The sequence below is a fragment of the Rhinichthys klamathensis genome, unplaced genomic scaffold (genome assembly GCF_029890125.1).
Source record: "Rhinichthys klamathensis goyatoka isolate OS25496 unplaced genomic scaffold, OSU_Roscu_1.1 h1tg000380l_1, whole genome shotgun sequence".
Taxonomy (NCBI): Eukaryota; Metazoa; Chordata; class Actinopteri; order Cypriniformes; family Leuciscidae; genus Rhinichthys; species Rhinichthys klamathensis.
Window position 1 is genome coordinate 51,132 of NW_026606887.1, and position 24,031 is coordinate 75,162.

General features: G+C 39.8%; 1 protein-coding gene across 1 annotated transcript; it reads left to right on the forward strand.

Annotated features, from left to right (window-relative positions):
- The first annotated feature begins 75 nt into the window (after positions 1-75).
- Positions 76-22,040, forward strand: grin3a (glutamate receptor, ionotropic, N-methyl-D-aspartate 3A). Its single transcript, XM_056233899.1, has 9 exons — positions 76-1,213; positions 8,143-8,747; positions 11,392-12,442; positions 12,528-12,673; positions 17,952-18,067; positions 18,179-18,330; positions 19,711-19,875; positions 20,036-20,106; positions 20,910-22,040. The coding sequence occupies exons 1-9, from the start codon at positions 500-502 to the stop codon at positions 21,244-21,246; spliced, it is 3,357 nt and encodes a 1,118-aa protein (XP_056089874.1). The 5' UTR covers positions 76-499; the 3' UTR covers positions 21,247-22,040.
- Positions 22,041-24,031: the final 1,991 nt, after the last annotated feature.

Genomic DNA, 24,031 nt, shown 5'->3' on the forward strand with positions numbered 1-24,031 from the left:
GAATAGTTTGCGTGTAATTTCTGTAGATCAGTCACGATTTGTCGTGATCAAAAACAGGATGGAATAAAGGTTTGCATACAAAAAAATAAAGAGAAATAAAAAAAATTATATTCTTTCTTTTATATTCTTGGACATCCCTTACATTGATTTGGAGAACAAACGCGTTTTGGTGGTTTTACGGTCACTTTGCATTTTAGTTAGCTGCCTTTTCGGCTGTTTTTGGAGAGCGCGTGAAAACAACAGCCTCTTGATTATTTCACAACGGGAATATTTCGCCCACAATCGCTTTTGAGATGAGCAACGAGTGTTTTGAGCCGCGTTGGACATGTGCACTGCTGGCGATCCCTCAGAAGCCTGTTGGAGAGGAGCGTAACTTTGCTGCGTCTAGGAGATTCACCGGTGATCCATCATCTATCCAGCGCTGTGAAGGAACCACCGGGCGCGCAGGTGGACGAGGATCCCGTCGTTTCCAGAGCTTGAGCGAGCCTTGTTTGGAGTAATGCCGGGCTCTTGGTTTGGGGGTGCGCTGGGCAGGTTGGTGTGGCTCTCCTTACTTGCGCCGAGCGCATTGATAATGATCCTTGTTCCTCCAGCATCTATGGCGCATCCACAACCATTTCAGATTCTGAAGAGGATCGGACACACGGTGAGAGTCGGAGCTTTGCACCTGCATCCTCGAGTAATCAGGCAGGATCATCTCAGCGGGAGAGACGCGGACTGGGATGCAGACAGGGAAACGCGGGAAGAGTGGGACATGGTCATCCAAAGTGTGCACGAACAAGCATGGAGGGGTATTAGGACTAAAAGCTCAGCGAATAACCCCAACAAGGCCTCCAAAAGTAAAACCGCACTCAAACAAGTGGGTACGGATGCTGTGTTTCTACCTCGAGACTCTGTTCTACTCGCTACAGAGACTCTCAATCGAGTGGTGGGGCTTTTACCCTACAACCTCACCCTTGAGATAGTCATGGCTGTGGAAGCAGGACTTGGGGAACTACCTGCTTTCTCCTTCTCCTCGTCGTCTACATCTGCCAGTGGCGATCCCGTGTCGTTCCTGCAAAGTGTTTGCCACACTGTCATCGTGCAAGGAGTTTCTGCCATCATCGCGTTTCCACAAAACAGGGACGAACTGGTGAAGTTGGAATTTATTTCCTCAACGCTACAGATTCCAGTCATCAGCGTCGTCCAGAAGGTATTCAAACGCCAGAGTCAGGTGTGTATATTATCATAATAAATCATAATGTTTATTCGGGAAATGCTGCTGCAAATTTATTCAGCACCATTTTTTTTTTTTTTTTCATTTTTCATTTAGAAATGTAAATAAATGCTGCAATGTTGGCGAACTGCATTAGTGGAATTAGAGGAAACATATGTTGATATGTTTGGAATTGAGGAATGAGATTGTTGGAAGCATCAAGCATGAATGAATAAACTTTTAGTAGCTATTTAAGGGTTTCAGGTTTAAATGCGTGATTTTACACTTTGCTTCTCAAAAATGTATTTCCCCTTAGGATTACTTAGAAAATACAAAAATAACGTGTACAATAGCCTAATTATTACAAATAGTGATGATTCAAATTATATTAATAACGAACTGAAAATATAGAATGATTTTAAACTGCGCTTATTTAAGAATTGTCAGCATCATCAGAGAGAAAATGTATATTACAATTTTAAATACACAGCTGTAAAATAGGTCATTTCGTTTTGAAATTAACAAATTCCTCCTGTCAGTTTAATTAAATAAATACATTTAAGTAAATACATTTTCATATGTCTGTTTTTATGTTCTCAAATTTAAAGTTGGTTATGTTTATCATTTTCTTTAATATTTGGCTTATATCTGTAGGTTGCAGTCTAATGACAGGTGTTGTTTGGTGGTGTGAGTGATAACTTTTCAGTGAATGCAATATGTCAAAACAAATGGCAGGGTCAATTTTGATGCATCTTTCATATTTAGTGACAACGGATTTTTGAAGGATTGGTATCAAATGTTCAATACATTTGCCTGTATCTGGATCTAACTAGCACTGATGGTGTTTGAGGCCAGTTGGGGTTGGATATATTTCATTAAATGAATATGTTTATCACAAAACAGTTAACCAAGTTAATCACAAAACAGCAATTTCGATACCTGTGGCTCATGGTGTTTGTAAAAATGCATTTTGCTGAGGGCTGAGCAGCTGTTTTATATCTGATCTTTTGAAGTTAGCACCATCTTCTGGTCAGGTCTTTGTTTACATGGAGATTTATCCTATCACATTTCTCTTTGTTTGGAGAAATTTTCGTTGAAGGAGCAAAAACAGACAATATGTGTCTAAAATTTAACTTAATATTAACTTCTTGTTTATTTAACTGTGAGATCAATATCACATTTGCAATATGATTTTTAGGGGGAAACAGCACTCTTGCTCGTGTGATAGCTTATTGCTTAACTATATTGTTATGAATATAAAAATCAGGGACTCGTATTGGGGCATTTTTTTTCCGCATAACTTAATTTTTGAGGAATTTTTTGTTTATTTTGATGGCCTTTTTGCCACGAGCCTCCATTAATTTCAGCCCTGTTGTGTGTCAATATAGACTAATCCCATTTTGAGAAAGTAAACGATGTAAGATTAAAACCATTTAATAAGAGAAAAGGTTTGTAGCCCACTTACAATTTACAGTTAAATTCCTTCCTGAAGGTTTACTGATTTAAAATGTATTGATTTCTTCATAAAAAGTCGTGTTTATAAACTGTTATAAACCAGCAAACATGCCTATATCAGACCATAATAACAACTATATTATTTTATATTATATACACCGTTTGATTGATTTATCATTTGTCATTCTGAATACCTTTCAGAATAATTTGAAGGATTCAATGTTGAAAAGACAAGCTATTCTCCACTGGCCCGAAGAACTGGGGTTTATCAGATCAGCCATTTTTAACTATTCATCTTCAAAACTGCTTGAAACGCACATAATTGTATCACCCTCCAGTGCTTTTTTATGACACAGCAGTAATACCTGGCTGTATCCCAGCTTGCAAATCATGGGCTCCTTCAAGATAAAACATATTCTGGATGATGGAGCCACTTAAAACCTCTCCGGGCCCTATCATACGCTCGGTGCAATGCAGCGCCAGGTGCGATGCAAGCATTTTTGCTAGTTTCAGCCCGACGCAATTATCATTTTCACGTCCTGCGCCACATTGTTTAAATAGCAAATGCATCTGTGCCCATTGGTTCGCCCATGAGCTGCTGGTCTGAAAACCAGGTGTATTCAGGCGTATTGTTGGCGCGTTGCTATTTTGAGGCAACTGAAATAGACTGAGCCATTGACCAACTGAAACCTGGTCTAAAGTCAGTGGCGCAGTATTTGTTTTGTTATTTAAAGGGCGCATTAGTAATGTGGGCCTATAGGCGGGTCCACAACACATGTACACTCTGTCTACAGTATAACAATAAAAGGATTACAATGTAAAAAATTAATATTGTGTACATAAAGATATGGTGGAATCTGGCTTGTCCCGTAGATGGTCTCGCTTTAACCTCGCTCATAGAGCAGATCCGTTTCCTCGCTAGAGAAGCGTTCAGTTTTTCCGCTTGCAAATTCCGCCATGTAAATAGCGAATCCGCCATGGCGCGAGCGTAACTGTCTTTCAAAGGGAATGGGAAATTACACTCTGATTGTTTTTTGCACGTTACGCCCAAAACACACCCATTTCTCATTAAGAGAATAGGGACAACCCTTGAAGACCATGCGCTGGGAGCGCCAACCATTTTTCCCGTTGTTAAACAAGCAAAAGTGGATTCAGACACGACCTGAGTGCACTTGCACTGTGCGCTTTAGGCCATGTGCTTAGATCCTTAAAATAGGGCTCTAAGTGTCTCTTCTTTACTTGTTAGTGGTACTTATTGCTCTCCCACTGGTTAAGTCAATGAGATCTCATGACAACTCCTACAGAAAATAAGTCTGACTTTGTTAAAACATCTTGAAATAAATCACTGGACAGCTTTTCCTTAATCAATTCTGATTAGCCTGTTTTCTGCCATCACATAATTGCAGCCCCAGGGGAAATTAAACGGCTCCGCTAAGCATTTCATCTGCCAGGGTTTGTTAAGGTCTTGATTTCCTTTGCAGGACAATGTCATATTATGAATGGCTATTATATCATTAAAACAATGAGATTCCAGATTTCATGTAATAAATGTTTCTGAATGTCCACTGTACTTAGTGGGAAAACGTTTAGAAGTTCTCTTCACATCTGATATACACCGATCAGGCATAACATTATGACCACTGACAGGTGAAGTGAATAACACTGATTATCTCTTCATCACGGCACCTGTTGGTGGGTGGGATATATTAGGCAGCAAGTGAACAACATTTTGTTCTCGAAGTTGATGTGTTGGAAGCAGGAAAAATGGGCGTAAGGATTTGAGCGAGTTTGACAAGGGCCAAAGTGTGATGGCTAGACGACTGGGACAGAGGATCTCCAAAACTGCAGCTCTTGTGGGGTGTTTCCCGGTCTGCAGTGGTCAGTATTTATCAAAAGTGGTCCAAGGAAAAGGTGAACCGACGTCATGGTCATGGGCGGCCAAGGCTCATTGATGCATGTGGGGAGCGAAGGCTGGCCCGTGTGGGCCGATCCAACAGACGGGCTACTTTAGCTCAAATTGCTCAAGAACTTAATGCTGGTTCTGATTTAGGTGTAAGAATACACAGTGCATCGCAGTTTGTTGCGAATGGGGCTGCATAGCCGCAGACCAGTAGGGTGCCCATGCGGCTTTAATGCGCCCTGCCACTAAGCAAAAATGGTACAGGAATGTTGAGGAGCACAACAACGAGTTTGAGATGTTGACTTGGCCTCCAAATTCCCCAGATCTCAATCCAATTGAGCATCTGTGGAATGTGCTGAACAAACAAGTCCGATCCATGGAGCCCCACCTCACAACTTACAGGACTTAAAGGATCTGCTGCTAACATCTTGGTGCCAGATACCATAGCACACCTTCAGGGGTCTAGTGGAGTCCATGCCTCGACGGGTCAGGGCTGTTTTGGCAGCAAAAAGGGGACCAACACAATATTAGCAAGGTGGTCATAATGGTATGCCTGATCTGTGGACTATACATCCATATTTTGATAGGTATGATTGATTTTTATACCTGGGAATGACCTGAAAGAGTCAATAAAGCACACTTTTGACCATTGGTCATGCTAATGGACATTAAGTAACAGGAAAACCCAACAATTAAATCAATTTTGGTCCAATGAAATGAGCAACATTTCTGAAATCAAAATCAAATCATTTAGGCTAATTGTATACATTTCCCCCGTTTTACAGACAAAGCTTAAGCCTAGTGTTTAAGCTGTTTTAACTGAGATATCTTAAAATATGTCAGTGCCATTATTTTGTCTCAAGATGCAAACCAGTTAAAAAAGAAAAAATTCTAAGGTATGTTTATAAAAGCTATTTAAATATCCTAATTGAACCAAGGCCAAATCCTGGCTTAATCTACGCCCTTTTTGTAAAACCTGGCCTTTGTCTTTAAAGCAGCATGATGCAGTTAAATATGGCATGGAGATGCTACACAAATATTAAACAAAAATCAGACCCAATTTGACTATTTTCAAAGGACTCATCAAGTTCCAAATGCTTTAAACTAGTTTTGAAGTTGTTGCCCCTCTAGATACAATTCTATTTCAATGCATTACAAATGGAACCAGAGACCGCTTAAAGTAATTGTTTTCAGGGACAGAGAATTGCACAATTGGACATCATGTTGAAAATCGAAATTTGTTTTCCTCAGAGGAGAATCCGCTTCAGAAACTAAATCTGCAAACAGAAGGAGTCCATCAAATCATGCATTACGATAAATATCTGTTGGATCTAAAACTCATGCCTTCCCTTTGTTTGGGAGACAGGAAAAGATGTGCAAAGCCCAAAAAGGATTGGTCAGGAAATGAGCAAAAGTTAAGAAAATGCATTAAAACATCTAAGACAGAATGAAGTTTTTGGCTAGAATATAGATATTTGTGTGTGTAGTGATGAATCACAATAAAACACGAGTTGCATGGTGATGTTCCAGTGGTGTCTTCAAAAATCTGGTGAGAAATACACTGCATTGACCAACAACAACAAAAAAGTTGCTTTTTAAATTTAAATTGGCAAATGCTTAAGAGTCGATGATTGGATCAATATTGCAGTGATTATTGTTTGGTCCATTTTTGACCAAAATGTATGCACCTCTAAATAAAAATGAATGTTGTGATGTTATTTCCATCAAGAGGTCCCTCACAACCATTCTTTCACAATTTGAGCCTGATGAATCTTGACAATGTCATCCTGAAATATGGCCATGATGTGTCTTCCATGGTTGTTTAAGAAATGAAAAGCTACATACTCGATCAATTAGGATTAGAAAAACTGTTGCCAAACATATAACATGCTAGAAACATAATAATCACAGCAATAATGATCCAATCATTGACTCTTAAGCATCTGCCTATTTAAATCCAAACAGCAACTTTGTTTTGGCTGGGAAGTGTATAATAATAAATGCATCTCCATCACAGTGAAGCATGGAGGAAGAGTGTCATTGTGTGGAGAGCCTTTTTAGCTGCTGGTATGGGTGAGAAAATTCACTTTGTAAACTCATTTAATGCTTTAGAGTACAGGAGATTATTGCAAAATGGCTTGCTTCCCACACATGAAAAGTTTTTATCTAAAGTGGAATGATCAGATGTTATTTTTCAACAAGTCAAATTGCAAAGGCAACCAAGAAGTGGCTTGAGAACATGTTTTGGCCTGGTCAGAGTCCAGATTTGAACCATATAGTGAATATTTGGTCTCACATTAAACTCAAACCAACTGGGAGACATTTTTCAATTACTCATGAACTGTTATGAATGCTTGGTGTGAGATATTAACTCGCAATTGCAAGAAATAAAGTCAGAATTGTGAGATAAAAAGTCACAAGTACCTTTTTTATTTTTTATTCTTTTATTTTAACACTGACTCTTCTTCCAGTAAAAAGCTGTCTGCAAGTTGGAGAAAGATATTATGTGCTTTATCTACAGTCTTTGTGGAATTCTTGCTAATCTCCTGGCCAGTGATTTGTGATTAAAATGGTTAAGACCATTAAAAGACCACTAAATATTTTGACAGGTTTGGCTTGGCCCATTTTTTTATTTTTTTTGATGGAGAATTGCCTGAACGAGTAGTAGATCAATCTGTTAAAAAATATATATAATTACACAAGTATAATTAGACAGGCTAGGTTTTAGATTCATCTGACTCCTAAATACAACCCTAAATGTTAAAAGTCCCACATGAATTTGTTTGACGTCTTTCTTGCCTTGACATAGTTTCTATTGAAACTGGGGAATTGGGAATTGAACTTGCAGCACAGCCATGAACCATTGTTGTGTCCCAAATTATACACTATATACACAATGTACTTAAACTACGCACTATGTACTCTACTGTCTAGTGTATGACATTTAGATGGCATGTTTGTCATCCAGCATCTACGTAAGTCTGATGGCTGCAACAGTTGTCCAAATGTGTCTGACATTCCACCCTTTGTTTTTCCAGTTAAATAAGTGCGCTTCTTAATGTTGGAATGTTGAGTGTATACACACTACCCAAACTATTTATACTACAAAACGGCATAAGTATGCCGATTGTTATGCACCTCATGATTTCATTCTTGCTTGTCAGCGGCAGATGTTAGGTGCAGGGACATTCTCAATTAGTGTAGTGCAAGATCAATATTTCAAGATCAAGTCATCAATATTTCTGGTTGATTTTCCCAAAAGTAAGGGATTGCATTTTTTCAAAATGTGTATGTCTGCTAAAGGTTAGTTTCAACAACTTTTAGAATCCCAGTACCATACAGAAGACCTCAAAGCTAACATGTAAAAATGACTAAAAATAACGGCCACAAAACTCCATATAACAGCTAAAGCACATCACACTATTATTATCATGCTAGTTTTAGCACTGCTGCTAAATATAAAAACAAACAAGGTCTTGATGAATTAGTCAACGTCACTTATTGACCAATTGATGATGGATTGTTGACCAATGTGACCCATCCTTACACAAATTTCTCTGTAATGATATCCTCATTTGTTTCTTCCCAACAGAACCCACTCCATTTCCAGATGGCCATGCGAAATCCTCAAACCCCTCAAGCAGATCTCATCTTCTCCCTGCTGTCCATGAATACGTGGTATGATGTCAGTCTGGTGATGTGTCAACAGATGAACATTTCAGACTTTGTCTTCTTGCTCCATAACAGCTCCAAATTTCATCTGGGCACAGTTCTCAAAATATCCACCAACAGCAGCTCCAAAAGTGACTTTCAAACGTCCCTTCAAGGCCAACTGGAGTCCATCAAAGACTCAACATCTACTATAGTGACCTTTGGATGTGACATCAGGGATATACGGAGAATCTTTACCACCATTGCAAAGTTTGGACTGATCCTTCCTGATTACCGCTGGATTATAGGAGACTCTCAAAACGTGGAGGAATTACGGACAGAGGGGCTACCGTTGGGTCTTCTTGCACATGGTCGTATGGGTGAGCCCTCACTGGATCATTATGTCCAGGATGCCTTGGAGCTGGTGGCGCGGGCGGTGGGATCAGCTGCCACTGTGTCTCCAGAGCTGGCACTGATTCCTGGCATCACAAACTGTATGGCAAGACTTGAGACTAAAAATCTCACATCAGGAACCTTTCTGTCCAGGTATTTTATTTGGCACACTGTCTGGTCTTGTAATTGTAATATTTGTGTTATTTAATTAAATAGCATGACTGGCATGCTCTGAATGCAAGGGCTGCACTCTTAACAATAAAAGTTTTTTTTTTTCCTCTATGGTTCCATGCAAAACCTTTAACATGGGATCTTTCCATTGCGCTAAAGGTTCCCTAAAGTGGAGAAGGGCTCTTTAGATGATTAAATTCTTCTTTCAAGAACTGATTTTTTCTTTGGAGAACCAAGAACTGTTCATTGGGGAACCAAAAATTGCTCTTGTAGGCATCACTGTGAAAAAAAAAAAAAGAGTGTACATTCTTTCAGCCAAATAATTCACATTTACAATGAGTAGAGAAGATAATCTCATAATGCATTGTGTCAGTTTCAAATTACTAAAATAGATTAGTTAAAGTAAATATTTACAATTTTTATGTATCACATCATTAGCTTAGCAACATGCTAATACCAAACTGCATTGGAAGTAAAGTTTCCTGCACTTTAAGGGATACTCCACCCAAAAATGAAAATTCTGTCATTATTTACTCACCCTCAAGTTGTTGCAAACCTGCATGAGTTTCTTTCTTCTGCTGAACACAAAGGAAGATATTTTGAAGAACGATTGGAACCAAACAGTTGTTTGGCACCATTGACTTCCATTGTAGAAAAAAATAAATACTATGGAAGTCAATGGTTCCAAAGTTCCAATCGTTCTTCAAACTTCAATTTTCATTTTTGGGTGGAGTGCTATATGTACGAGACACATAATTGCTGAGGAAGTAGAGTGTTTCAGATCAGTCACTTGTGAGGTTCCATTTAATTTGGAATGCTGTCTTAGAAGGCAGCAGAGAAAGCAGGAACAGAGATACTCTCTCAGAAATACTCTCAACCTTTCAGAAAGGTTCGTTTTTACATGATGTAAAATTTGACAATTTTTGACAGACCAAATGAACCATGTCAGAATTCTGATAATCTGTGACTATACAGCACGTCTGCATATTCTATAAGGATTATCCTCTTCATCCACAGCCGGGGGGAGCTTTTTAAGACAGCATATCAAGAGTGTTTTCTCCAACACTGCACTGTCAGGAAACAACTTCGCCAACTTCTATCCAAACTGCTTCAGGGCTTAAATTTCACATGCTCAGCACTCCTATCATTACTGATTTAACAGGGTTACCGTTAGCTACACCGTTGCAGGAAAAAAAAAAACTCTAAATCGAAGACAGAAAAATACATGTCACAACAATACCTTTTCCCTAAATTGGAAGGTCAGTCAAGAAGGCTAAATAGTGCAGCTAACACTCAGGCAATGGGTTCAATGTGAACTTGCTAATCATTTGAGATGGTCAATCTACAGATAAATGCTAATTGTAAAAATATTATTTTGATGAAAAGTAGTTAGCCATGCTATGATGCTACATGTTAAGAAAACGCAGCTACATAGGAGCCATTTAAGGGACAGTTTCTTACAAGCATTTCAGATGATATAGTCAGTTTTATATTTTGCAATTTGAGCAGTATTTATATGGCCCAAAATAAGGATCTCATTAAAGCAAAAATGTGACAAAAACAGCAATGCTTTCCGAAAGTGAAGTGAATGAAAGTCAGTAATGCCATTTTATATTTACTGCCCAAACTATATATACTGTATTGTAGGGTGGGACTTAAACTATATCTATCAGCATTTAGTTTAATTATAAAATATCAGGCTTCATTATTAGGAAGCAGCTATTTACTCTAAGGCCAGGTTTCACAGACAGGGCTATAGGGTGCTTTTACACTGGGCTCGTTTGCTGCGGTCCGATCCCGAGGTCTATTGTTCCCGCCCATAACCCCTCCGCCCCCGCCCCCGCCCCCGCCCCCGCCGCAGCGTTGATATGGTTTCACAATCAGCTTGATTCTATCGAACCCTGGTGCATTTGCGTGCATCTTACGTCATCGCAAACGTGCACGGCGCATGATAAAAAATAGTCAATATATTGTGTTTTTTCATTAATTTTGTGCTATTATGCACAGCTGAGTGAACAACACAGGTTTACTGTGTGTATGTGTGAGAGGCATAAGGTGGTTTTCTGCTGCTTGCAAACGGACTCTTTTGAGGAGACAGTGGATTTCCATTAATGTGTTGCCCTGATTCCATGCGCTATGTGCTAATACACTGCAGGCTTACTCTTGCTCGTATCCAAGGTAAAGGTACATTATCTGGGATCTGTGCCCCGTTCCAAACTAAACTGCCAGTGTGAAAGCACCCTGAGCTTTCAAGGCCTTATTTCATTTAAGAGATTTGTAGATTTTATAAACATGCCTTAGAAAAATACATTACTGGTGTGCATCTTGAGACAAAACAATGGCACTGAGATATTTTAAGCTATACCAGTGCAAGTTGGCTTAGGCCTTGTGTTTTGTGGTATTTTAAGTGTTTTTGTGGTAATTGTGATAGGTTCTGTTTAAAGGACAATTACACCAAGTATCTTTCTTGGATGTATCATGCAAAATAAAGACAACTACATACGCGTCCACAACAACGCATGACAATGTTCTGTTTGTTGGAAGCACACACTTATTTTGGTTTGACGTTGTATTTGCTTTAGAATTAGATTGGATTGGATAAAATCTATTTTCTCTTGATTCTCAGATACATGGCCAACACGTTGTTTGACGGCCTGAGCGGCTACATCAGTGTTCAAGAGGAATCTGCCATCGTCTCTGAAAGCCATCACTTCATATGGAATCTACAGCATGACCCAATAGGCAAGCCCATGTGGACGCGTCTCGGCAACTGGAAGCAAGGCAAAGTGGTTATGGATTACGGTGTTTGGCCTAACAAGAGACAGTCTCAGCCAGGGGGAGACTGGCGGCATTCCTCACGTCTGCACTTGCGAGTCGTCACCCTGGTAGAACACCCGTTTGTCTTCACCCGAGATGTTGATGAAGAAGGTTTGTGCCCGGCTGGCCAGCTGTGCCTTGACCCCCAAACAAACGACACAGCCTTGCTGGAAAGTCTTTTTCAGGGTTTGCAAAGTGCCAATGACACCGTGCCCATGGAGTTTAAAAAATGTTGCTATGGCTATTGCATCGATCTTTTAGAGAAGCTGGCAGAGGACATGGGGTTTAAGTTTGACCTCTACATTGTGGGAGATGGGAAATACGGAGCTTACAAGAGCGGTCGCTGGTCAGGGCTGGTCGGGGACCTCATGAGCGGGGCTGCGCATCTGGCTGTCACTTCCTTCAGCATCAACTCGGCACGCAGCCAGGTCATTGACTTCACCAGCCCGTTCTTCTCCACCAGCCTGGGAATCCTTGTCAGGACTATGGATACTGCCGCACCCATCGGCGCCTTCATGTGGCCTCTGCACTGGAGTATGTGGCTGGGAATATTTGTGTCTTTACATCTGACGGCCGTGTTCCTGACCTTGTACGAGTGGAAAAGCCCTTTCGGGATGACCCCAAGGGGGAGGAACAGGGAGCGTGTCTTTTCTTTCTCCTCTGCGCTAAACGTTTGCTACTCAATCTTATTCGGCAGGACTGCCGCCATTAAGCCGCCAAAGTGTTGGACCGGCAGATTCCTCATGAACCTCTGGGCCATTTTCTGTTTGTTCTGCCTGTCAACGTACACAGCTAATCTCGCCGCTGTAATGGTTGGTGAGAAAACCTACGAGCAACTCTCAGGTATACATGATCCCAAGGTAAGAGTAACTTGCGTATATCAAATGGTTAAGAGGTTAAAAATATACTCACTGGTTGCTGAAAATGATCCTCTTGCTTTTCAAGCTCCACCATCCATCTCAAGGTTTCCGCTTTGGAACTGTTCGGGAGAGCAGCGCTGAGGACTATGTGAAAAAAAGCTTTCCAGAGATGCATGAATACATGAGACGATACAATGTCCCTACAACCCCTGACGGAATAGATCATCTTAAGTAAGTTGTAATCGTTATTGCAAAGTGGCATCGACCACTGAAGCAGCACTAATTCACTGGATGCCCTCTACCATGTCCTTCTTTAGATGGCTTTCCCCTTCTTGATATGTTGTACAAATCTATGTGGTTTTACTGGGCAAGACTAGGAATGAATAGACTTGTTTGACTGATGTTTGAAATGTAAGAAAACGCATATTCCTACTCGTATTCCTGGCTGACTGCAAAGCATACATTGTGCAAAACACATACTGTATGTCCACTTGTTAAATTATCCAACTCATTGCAAAGCATACATTTTAAGGTGCAAAACACAAATTCCTTCTCATTGCATGATCTGACTTATAATAAATATGACCAAACCGGAAATAATGATATGTAATGGTGCATATATAAATGAAAATCTGAATATATAGATACAAATCTGAATATAGGTTTATAAGCCTGAATATATACATTTAAATCCAAATGTAATAGTCTAAATAAATAGTTACAAATCTGAATTTATAGTTATAAGTCTGAATATATAAGTATAAATATGAACATATAGTTATAACTCTGAATGTACAAATGTAAATCCTGAATATATAGTGTAAGTCTAATAATATAATTGTAAATCTGAATATATTGTTATAAGTCAGAATGTATATTTATAAATTCTGAGTATGGCAGTAAGCACAGGATTGTGGGTATTGCTCATACTTTTACTCATTCCAACAAGTTCCAAGCTTACAATGTGCTACTAAATGGGTAAACTAATTCATCCAGATGAACAGATTGAATCAATAATTTAAAAATCTTGCTGTCAGACTGTAATTTCACAAACAGCATGAATGAACGCACCCGAATGCAAACGCGTCTTCCCTCTCTTTCATTCCTAATGAGCTGTGAGTAAAGCACGTTCTCGTATATTTGGGTGCTTTTTAAGAAAAAGGATCTACCACCCACAGTTGATATTTTGATATCCTAGGTATTAATTGTGACTTTTTATCCCACAATACTGATTCTGATATTAACTGGCAATTTTGAATGATAAAGTCCAAATTGCAAGATGAAAACACAATTATCACAAATTGATTGATTGATTGATTGATTGATTGATTGATTTACCTAGGATAAACAATCACTTTTCTTAATTAGCACCCAAATGCGTGAGAACACATTTTACACACAGCTATAGAGTAAATGCTATAGTGAAAGATTATTTGCAGGAATTTAGCACATTATAAGCACATCTACTGTATCTATCCGTCTATCTATCTATCTATCTATCTGTCTGTCTGTCTGTCTGTCTGTCTGTCTATTTATCTGTCTGTCTGTCTGTCTGTCTGTCTGTCCGTCCGTCCGTCCATTATAGCTACATATCTGTCTGTCTGTCTGTCTGTCTGTCTGTCTGTCTGTCCGTCCGTCCATTATAGCTACATATCTGTCTGTCTGTCTGTCTGTCTGTCTGTCTGTCTGTCTGTCTGTCCATCTGTCCATCCGTCCGTCCATTATAGCTACATATCTGTCTGTCTGTCTGTCTGTCTGTCTGTCTGTCTGTCTGTCTGTCTGTCTGTCTGTCTGTCTGTCTGTCTGTCTGTCTGTCTGTCTGTCTGTCTGTCTGTCCGTCCGTCCGTCCGTCCGTCCGTCCGTCCGTCCGTCCGTCCATTATAGCTACATATCTGTCTGTCTGTCTGTCTGTCTGTCTGTCTGTCTGTCTGTCTGTCTGTCTGTCTATCTATCTATCTATCTATCTATCTATCTATCTATCTATCTATCTATCTATCTATCTATCTATCTATCTATCTATCTATCTATCTATCTAACTATCTACACTGAACAAAATTATAAACGCAATACTTTTGTTTTTGCCCCCATTTTTCATGAGCTGAACTCAAGAATCTAAGACTTTTTCTATGTACACAAAATTTCGGGGGGTCCGAAAACCAGTCAGAATCTGGTGTGACCACGCAGTGCAACACATCTCCTTCGCATAGAGTTGATCAGGTTGTTGATTGTGGCCTGTGGAATGTTGGTCCACTCCTCTTCAATGGCTGTGCCAAGTTGCTGGATATTGGCAGGACCTGGAACACACTGTCGTATACGCCGATCCAGAGCATCCCAAACATGCTCAATGGGTGACAATGGGTGACCGGTGAGTATGCTGGCCATGCAAGACCTGGGATGTTTTCAGCTTCCAGGAATTGTGTACAGATCCTTGCAACATGGGGCCGTGCATTATCAAGCTGCAACATGAGGTGATGGTCGTGGATGAATGGCACAACAATGGGCCTCAGGATCTCGTCACGGTATCTCTGTGCATTCAAAATGCCATCAATAAAATGCTCTTGTGTTTGTTGTCCATAACATACGCCTGCCCATACCATAACCCCACCGCCACCATGGGCCACTTGATCCACAACGTTGACATCAGCAAACCACTCACCTACACAACGCCATACACGCTGTCTGCCATCTGCCCTGTACAGTGAAAACTGGGATTCATCCGTGAAGAGAACACCTCTCCAAAGTGCCAGACACCATCGAATGTGAGCATTTGCCCACTCAAGTCGGTTACGATGATGAACTGCAGTCAGGTCGAGACCCCGATGAGAACGACGAGCATGCAGATGAGCTTCCCTGAGACGGTTTCTGACAGTTTGTGCAGAAATTGTTTGGTTATGCAAACCGATTGTTGCAGCAGCTGTCCGGGTGGCTGGTCTCAGACGATCTTGGAGGTGAAGATGTTGGATGTGGAGGTCCTGGGCTGGTGTGGTTACACGTGGTCTGCGGTTGTGAGGCCAGTTGGATGTACTGGATTGGATGTTGGGTGGCCAAATTCTCTAAAACGCCTTTGGAGACGGCTTATGGTAGAGAAATTAACATTCAATTCACGGGCAACAGCTCTGGTGGACGTTCCTGAAGTCAGCATGCCAATAGCACGCTCCCTCAAAACGTGCGACATCTGTGGCATTGTGCTGTGAGATAAAACTGCACATTTTAGAGTGGCCTTTTATAGTAGCCAGCCTAAGGCACACCTGTGCAGTAATCATCCTGTCTAATCAGTATCTTGATATGCCACACCTGTGAGGTGGATGGATTATCTTGGCAAAGGAGAAGTGCTCACTAACACAGATTTAGACAGATTTGTGAACAATATTTGAGAGAAATAGGCCTTTTGAGTTCAGCTCATGAAAAATGGGGTCAAAAACGAAAGTGTTGCGTTTATAATTTTGTTCAGTGTATCTATCTATCTATCCATCTATCCATCCATCCATCTATCTATCTATCTATCTATCTATCTATCTATCTATCTATCTATCTATCTATCTATCTATCTATCTATCTATCTATCTATCTATCTGTCTGTGTCTATCTATTTTTCTATCTATCGTCTGTATATCTCTCTCTTTATGTCTGTCTGTTTGTCTATCTATCTATCTATCTATCAATCTATCTGTCTATCTATCTATCTGTCTGTTTGTCTGTCTGTCTGTGTCTATCTATTTTTCTATCTATCGTCTGTATATCTCTCTCTTTATGTCTATCTGTCTGTCTATCTGTCTATCTATCTATCTATCTATCTATCTATCTATCTATCTATCTATCTATCTATCTATCTATCTATCTATCTATCTATCTATCTATCTATCTATCTATCTATCTGTCTGTCTGTCTGTCTGTCTGTCCATCCTTTATAACTATATATTCAAAGAAAACATGTTTTTTTTTTGATACTTTCTCTCTACATTTCTCTATACATACACAATACATTTACTAGCTATTTTGTTGTTGTCATTGTTGTTTTTTAGAAGTTATGGCCAAAAATGTTCTCAGTCGCTTTGGTACATTTCTCAGATCAGAACTGATATTCTCAAAACTACTTGTTCAATCTACACATCATTGTGTCACTTGTGCACATCAACAAAGCAGTTTCTCATTTCTTTGAACAAGTTGCTAATGCTTTGGTACATGATGCATGCAAACGATTATGTACAATTCTCTGCTCTTTCCTACATTATCAGTTGCTTATGTCATGTTGATCAAAATGTATTATAATGGGTGTTATATGTTGAATAGTCTCACCCCCCACAACATTTAGGCATTGGTTCATAGCATAAGTCTTTACATGCAAAATGGTTGAACAAGTTGTCATAATATGTCAATCATATTTATATACATTTCCATTAGACTGTTTTTCTAAATCTGTCCTGCTCACATTTCATTATTTTTTCCTTTGTGCTATGCAGTGCTGTCTTTTCCTTTCTGTATTTCAATGACATGGTCTGTCAACAAATTACAGTACAAACAGTAAAAGCGTAAAAGTGAATCTTGTCCAGTCTCTTGCAATCAAACTCCCAAACACACTAAGGTGTAACCTACAATTTACAGTAATTGTCATCAAAACTTTAGCCATAGTTTACATCAGAACATTTCTCCAGGGTACACTGTTATATTGACAACATGACTAAGCAATTTGACTGTCTTATCCGTACACAATGACACAAGGACTTGTCATTCTGATGGCACTGACATGTTCATTGACACAGATATTTACTTTTGAGAGATGAACTAAGGATTTTGAGCAAGAGACTGGCTTCTGCAGCTAATCCATGGTGCTTTGCTATTTGTACAAATTGTTTTGAGAAATGCACTTACTGTTTTGCAAAGGTCAAGGATGATTCGAGAAATGTACCAAAGCGACTGAGAAAAACTGTAATTGTAGGAATGACCAAAGCAAATAAGTCAATGGCAAGAGTTTTCAGACGTCACGGATGTGTTCGACAGGCCGCACTTAACTCAATTTTAAAGATGTTTTCCTCCTTTCGTATCCTCTGTTGCAAGTCTGAAACTTCTCTTTTGAGTCTCCACAACCTTCAGGATATGATTTGATGCGGCCCTCAAATCAGACCACATACTCCAAAATATTGCCACAGTATATAATTCCTTCAAGCAGGACAGAATGATTAGATTTCAGGAGAAGTAGATGAAATTTGCAACATTTCCCTAAGAAGGTTAGCAAGGTCTGTCCTTTTCAATCAATCCAACACGTGTTTTTACAAGATAACATTTTGAATCGCATAGGATAAACAAGGATGCAACTGCTAGTAGTAAAGTCAGGTTATGGACTTTCTATGTTCCCTCCTATGAGTATGAATAGGTAGTTGGTTCTAGTAGTTTTAATTCATTGTGAGGACTTCAGGACTAATTGACTGATTCAACGATCAAAAGTTCATATTGTGACTACATGACATTGTACATTCACAGTATATTAGCAAACTGTTTGATACTATTTCAGGGATGATCCCCAAAAGCTGGATGCTTTTATAATGGACAAAGCTCTTTTAGACTATGAAGTGTCTATTGATGCAGACTGCAAAATGCTGACAGTTGGAAAGCCATTTGCAATTGAAGGCAAGTAAATTAATGTTTCTTAGTCGCTTGTTATTTGTTTATAGGTTACAGAGTGAATGAACTACTGTGCACACGCTGCTCTAATAGCTCAAATAATCCTTCTGTTCACAGGCTATGGCATTGGGCTCAAACAGAACTCTCCTCTGACTTCAAATATCTCTGAGTTGGTCAGTCAGTACAAATCTGATGGATTTATGGACACGCTGCATGATAAGTGGTACAAGGTGGTACCCTGTGGTAAAAGAAGCTTTGCAGTCACAGAGGTAAGTCATGATACAAACTGAAAATCAGAAATGCATTCATTTTGTGTTCACTGTTGAAATATAGGATTGATATAGTTAGGCTATATTAATATGCACAATTCAGGGCTGGGACTTATGGAAGGGTCTTTTTTAGGACTGCAACAAAAAAAAACTAAATCACCTAAATCATTGTTCTGACATTTGTGTGTGTGTGTGTGTGTGTGTGTGTGTGTGTGTGTGTGTGTGTGTGTGTGTGTGTGTGTGTGTGTGTGCGTGCGTGCGTACGTGCGTGCGTGCGTGCGTGCGTGCGTGCGTGCGTGCGTGTGTGTGCGTGCGTGCGTGTGTGTGTGTGCGTGCGTGTGTGTGTGTGTGTGCGTGTGTGTGTGTGTTAGTGTTTGAAAGAAGTCTCTAATGTTCATCAAGGCTGCATTTATTTAATCCGATATGCAGTAAAACAGTAATTTTGTAAAATATTATTACAATTTAAAATACCTGTTTTCTATTTGAATATATTCTTTGCTTGATGTTTTTCAAATGTGTATTTATTTGATCAGATATACAGTAATTTTGTAAAATATTATTACAATTTAAAATACCCGTTTCCTATTTGAATATATTCTTTGCTTCTTATTTTTCAAATGTGCATTTATTTGATCAGGTACAGTAAAACAGTAATATTGTGAAAAATTATTACAATTTAAAATACCTGTTTTTTCTTTGAATATATTCATTGCCTCAAATTTTTCAAATGTTAATTATTTTTTCTGGATTCTTTGATATAAATAAAGTTCAAAAGATCCTTATTTTATATATATATATATATTTTTTTTAAAGATTATAAAACCCTTTACTGTCACTTGTCAATTTAATGCGTCCTTGGTGAATAAAGGTATTAAATTATTTCAAAAGAAAAATAACTTGTGGTATTAAATAATGCTACTTTTAAAACTTACATTTAACAACCAACAACATTTTATCCTATTGAAAAATGTCAGATCTCACTTTCGTCATGATTTACTCGCCCTCGTGTCATTCCAATCATGCGTTATTTTCTTTCTTCAAACACAAATGTATTGTTCGCTCATTTGAGTTTAAGGGATTTCAGAGATTGGCATTTTTCTCTGAAAATGTTTCTCTCCAGCCAATGATTTGTTCCTCACACACAAGACTTGGAATATCAAGCACAGAGTCATTCAAACTACTTTTAATTTGGTGTGTGTGTGTGTGTGTGTGTCTTTGTTTGACAATAAAAATGTCTGGCTACTTAAGTTGTGCAGAAGATCTCCTTTTGTGTTTTGCTAAATAATAAGGGGTTTTATGTGAGGGTGACTAAATGCTAAAGTTCATTCATGGGTGAACTATTCCTCTTTTCTAACCTTGACTTTCCGTTGTCATCCCCAGACTTTACAGATGGGGATAAAGCACTTCTCAGGGTTATTTGTCATGCTATGCATCGGAGTGGCCCTGTCTCTCCTCACCACACTAGGTGAACACATCGTCCATCGCTGGCTGATACCCAGAATACCGGAGTCGTCACAGTTTAAGTACTGGCTCCACACCAGTCAAGTACGTGCATTTGTAGAGTTCTAGGCTGGTTTTATTAAACATAATTACATGTAATCTTGGTGACACGTTGTAGCATCAAGGGAATGATTTTCCAAATGTATTCACTTTTAAATTTTTAGCACTTCTTCCCTGAATAATACTTAATTTAATTGTTTTTCAGAGATTACATCGAGCAATTAACCCGACTTTCAAAGAAGACAAATTACAGACTGTTGCAAAACCGGAGAAAAGGTAAACTGCTTTTAAATACTGTCTAGCATTCAAGCAACATTGAATTCAAGTCCTGAAGTAGTGTCATTTTCGGATAATTGTGCTTCTTTCAATTTAAGTATACATTTTCTATTCGGCTTTATCAGCTTTATTTCTATTAACAAACAAGATTTGAAATAGTTTTAGTTAACTCTGCAATCGATATGACATTCTTTATTCCAGGATGGAAAGAGAAATTTTGAAGAACGTTCTTGTTCGTCTTTTTCTTGTAATTACAATAAATTGGAGCTTTCGCATTTCTAAAAATGACATAAAACACCATATATCATACAATTAGTCACATGACTTGTGTGCTACAATATTAGTAAAGGTCTTTTGAAGGCATTATTTGTTGTTCTGATTTTTATTAGACCAATTTTGTGAAACAGATGAGGCAGTTCATTAAAAGATTTGACCCACTAGAACAATTCATTCATGATTTCTGCATCTCTCATGAACACGACAAGGAAAGCCAGGTTAGATTTGAAGATTTTCAGTGACAGTTTCTCACCCAAATATATAATATGCCTTCAGAACACTTAATATAGCAAACAAGTAAAAATAGATTTGTTTTGGTGCATATGCATGGAAAAGAGCAACCCATCTTTCAAAAATTCTCTTTTTGTGTTGTACGGAAGAAAGTCATATGGATTTGGAATGACATAAGGTTTGAGTAAATGATGACAGGATTTTCATTATTGTAACAACTATTACTTTGCATGACATGCTTCCTAAATTGTGTATTTATGTACTGATTTTGTGATATCATTCTTGTCCCGACTAAGCTGCAATGTTGGAAACAACCAACAAATGCCATGGAACTCTTTGGGAACTTCCAACTGCAACAGGCAAAAACTGTCCAATCAAGATGGACAACAAAATGACCTGGAATGTTCACACTGTAAAGAACTGCTGTCCCCACAGGAGAAGAGACAGCTTCCATTACAGGCCACATCTAACGGAAAAACCGACTTGCTGGGCCTAGCCCAGAACCCAATAGTACAGGAATTGACAGAACTGGAAACACAAATCCAGCTTATCAAAAAGCAACTGCAGCTTGCCATGAAGAAGAAAAAAGATCTGGAGCAGTATCAGAAGACAGAGACTTCGACCGAGTCCTAGACTTGTGGGAAATATGGCTGGAGTTTTATGGGTTACATTGTTCAAAGGCTTGGACCTACTGGGTGATTATTTCAATTGCGGCTCCTAAGGGAAGCAAGACTTTCTCAGCACATTCTCTGAAGTCCTTTTTTATTTCGTTTTTTAATTTTAATTTTTATTCCTCAATGAACTGAACCTGAAAAAGGGACAGATGGAGTCAAATTGGATATAAGCGGTGTGTATTTCGATATTCCCAGAAGTTCAATTCTGAGGATACCTTGTTTTTATGTGGGGACGAGAAAAAGACAGTGCGTAACTGCCTAAAGGGAAGACATTCATGTGTCAAAATGACATTTATTTAAGGTGTCAAACTGTGATGTATGATAGCGTCTCCTGCATATTGATTCTAAGAAGAAAGCCACGCCATTGTCTCTGGAGTTGTAACAAGAAAGTGTTAACCTTGAACACACACTGTTAACCTTGAATGGTTATGTTTATATAAATTAAAATGGCTTTGAGATATATTTGTGTGAGATTTATTTATTTCAAATCTTCTAAAATTAGTTTCAAGTGTCTTTTTCAATATAATTAATTAATTTGGATGAGATCTGGTGTGCCCATTATGAGAATCAGATGAAATGAATGGTTCTGGTTTCCAATTCTGATTCCAACTAACATTTCCAGTTCCTTTTTTTAAGTGAAGGACGAGAGAGGACCAGGCCTGGGACATTTATGTTGTTGTTTTGTTGTGGTTTAGCCAAGGGCGATGGGGTGTATGTGATGAGCAGGGTAGGGCTGAGAGCCGTGGGAGCGGTGGTTAATGAGTCACACCGGTCTCGAGTCCCACGGAGGAGCTCTGGAAGGATAAAAAGAAAATAGATGACAATGAAGGACGAGAGAGGACCAGGCCTGGAACATTTATGTTGTTGTTTTGTTGTTGTTTAGCCAAGGGCGATGGGGTGTATGTGATGAGCAGGGTGGGGCTGAGAGCCATGGGAGCGGTGGTTAATGAGTCACACCGGTCTTGAGTCCCACGGAGGAGCTCTGGAAGGATAAAAAGAAAAGAGATGACAATGAAGGACCAGGCCTGGGACATTTATGTTGTGTTTAGGTGGCAGTTGTCCATGAGGGGCTGCCGCTTTACTTTTGTTTTGTTGTTTTTTGTTATTTTGTCATTAAAGTTACGTTGAACATTCGGCCATCCCGCCACCTTCTTCCCTGAACTTTATTACATTGGTGCCGAAACACGGGAGGAAGGAGGAATGCGCTGTTAAAGAGCCCTTGTCGCTGTGGGAAATCTGTGGCGCCATCGAGGAGTGATTTGCCTGAGAGGGACGGATGAAATCATTGCCTTCTGCTTGAGCATGGGAGGGACGGCTGCCATCGGAAGGAGCCAGAGGAGTCACCACAGTTTGATGGAGTCTGCTCCTGTCCGCCGTATGGGTAAGAGCAGGCAGAATGGAGCAGGACTCGCTGCCTGATACCGACATGGAAGGAGCCGTCGCCTCCAGTCAGGAGACAGTGGAGTTAAGGGCCGTCCATCGAGAGATATCCAGTGCCACCACCAGGCATCACGGAGGATTTAACCAGCTGGTGGAGGACCGGATGACTGTGCGTTTTGGGAACCGGACCAAGAATTTTTTTCTTTTTTTTCTTTCCTCTCTTGCCTCTGTCTCTCTGCATCCTTCTTTCTGCTTTTCTCTCGCCTCGTCTATACTTACCCCTAGGTACTGTGACCACCATGAAGGCCTTGAAGCGCAGTCTGCAAAGGGCGATGGGGTAAATGTGATGAGCAGGGAGCCATGGGAGCGAAGCGAGGCCAGAAGAGCGTGGAGCGACACCTGTGTGTCACACCGGACTTGATCCACGGAGGAGCTCTGGAAGGATAAAAGGAGGAGTGATGACAGTGAAGGATGAGAGAAGACCAGGCTTGGGACATTTAAGTTGCTGCTTTGTTTTTGTTTATGCAGCAGTTATCCATGAGGGGCTGCCACATTACTTTCGTTTTGTGATTTCTTTATTTTGTCATTAAAGTTATGTTGAACGTTCAACGGTTCCCGTCTCCTCCTTCCCTGAACTATGAACTTCTTTCCAGTAATATTTACCACTAAACAACAAAACTTTGTTGTATATCTAAATTTTAAGTCTAAATTAAGTACACATAATGAAAATGTGTCAGTTCCGGGTTTCCCCCTTCAATAGAAGCAGTGCTGAATGAATGAATTAAATTCTGATGAATTTAAATTTCATGTATACTGTGGCGAGGGGGGGCGTGGTTTTGCGGAGTCTGTAGCGGGAGAGAGAGGACGGAGCAGAGCTACAGAGTAAGTAGGTCAAGTGCAGATGATGAACACCTGTGTCTGATTTCAGTAATTGGCGTGGAGAGACCGGATATAAGCCGGCGTGTGAGAGCGAGAGGAGAGAGAGAAACGAGCTGGGACCTCGCGTGTGCTGCTGTGGAAAGAGATTGCAACGAATTCTGAGTTATTATATTTTGGCTGTGCCTGTGCACGGTGAACGCGCTCTGTGCGCACCTGTTTGTTTATTTTTATGACCTAAATAAAAGTGAACGTCCCAGCTCAAGCCGACCCCTGTCTTCTTCCTTCCTGTCTGAACTGAACCTTATCACACTGGTGCCGAAACCCGGGAGGGAAGAAGATCGCCGCCGCCATGCAGACCCCGCCAGCGTCACCATTTGCAGACGTAATCCAGTCGCTCGCCGGTCTTCACCAGGAACAACACCAACAAATGCTGATGATCAAGGAGGAGCAGGACAAACGGTTCGAGGCGCTCCTCCAAGCTCAGC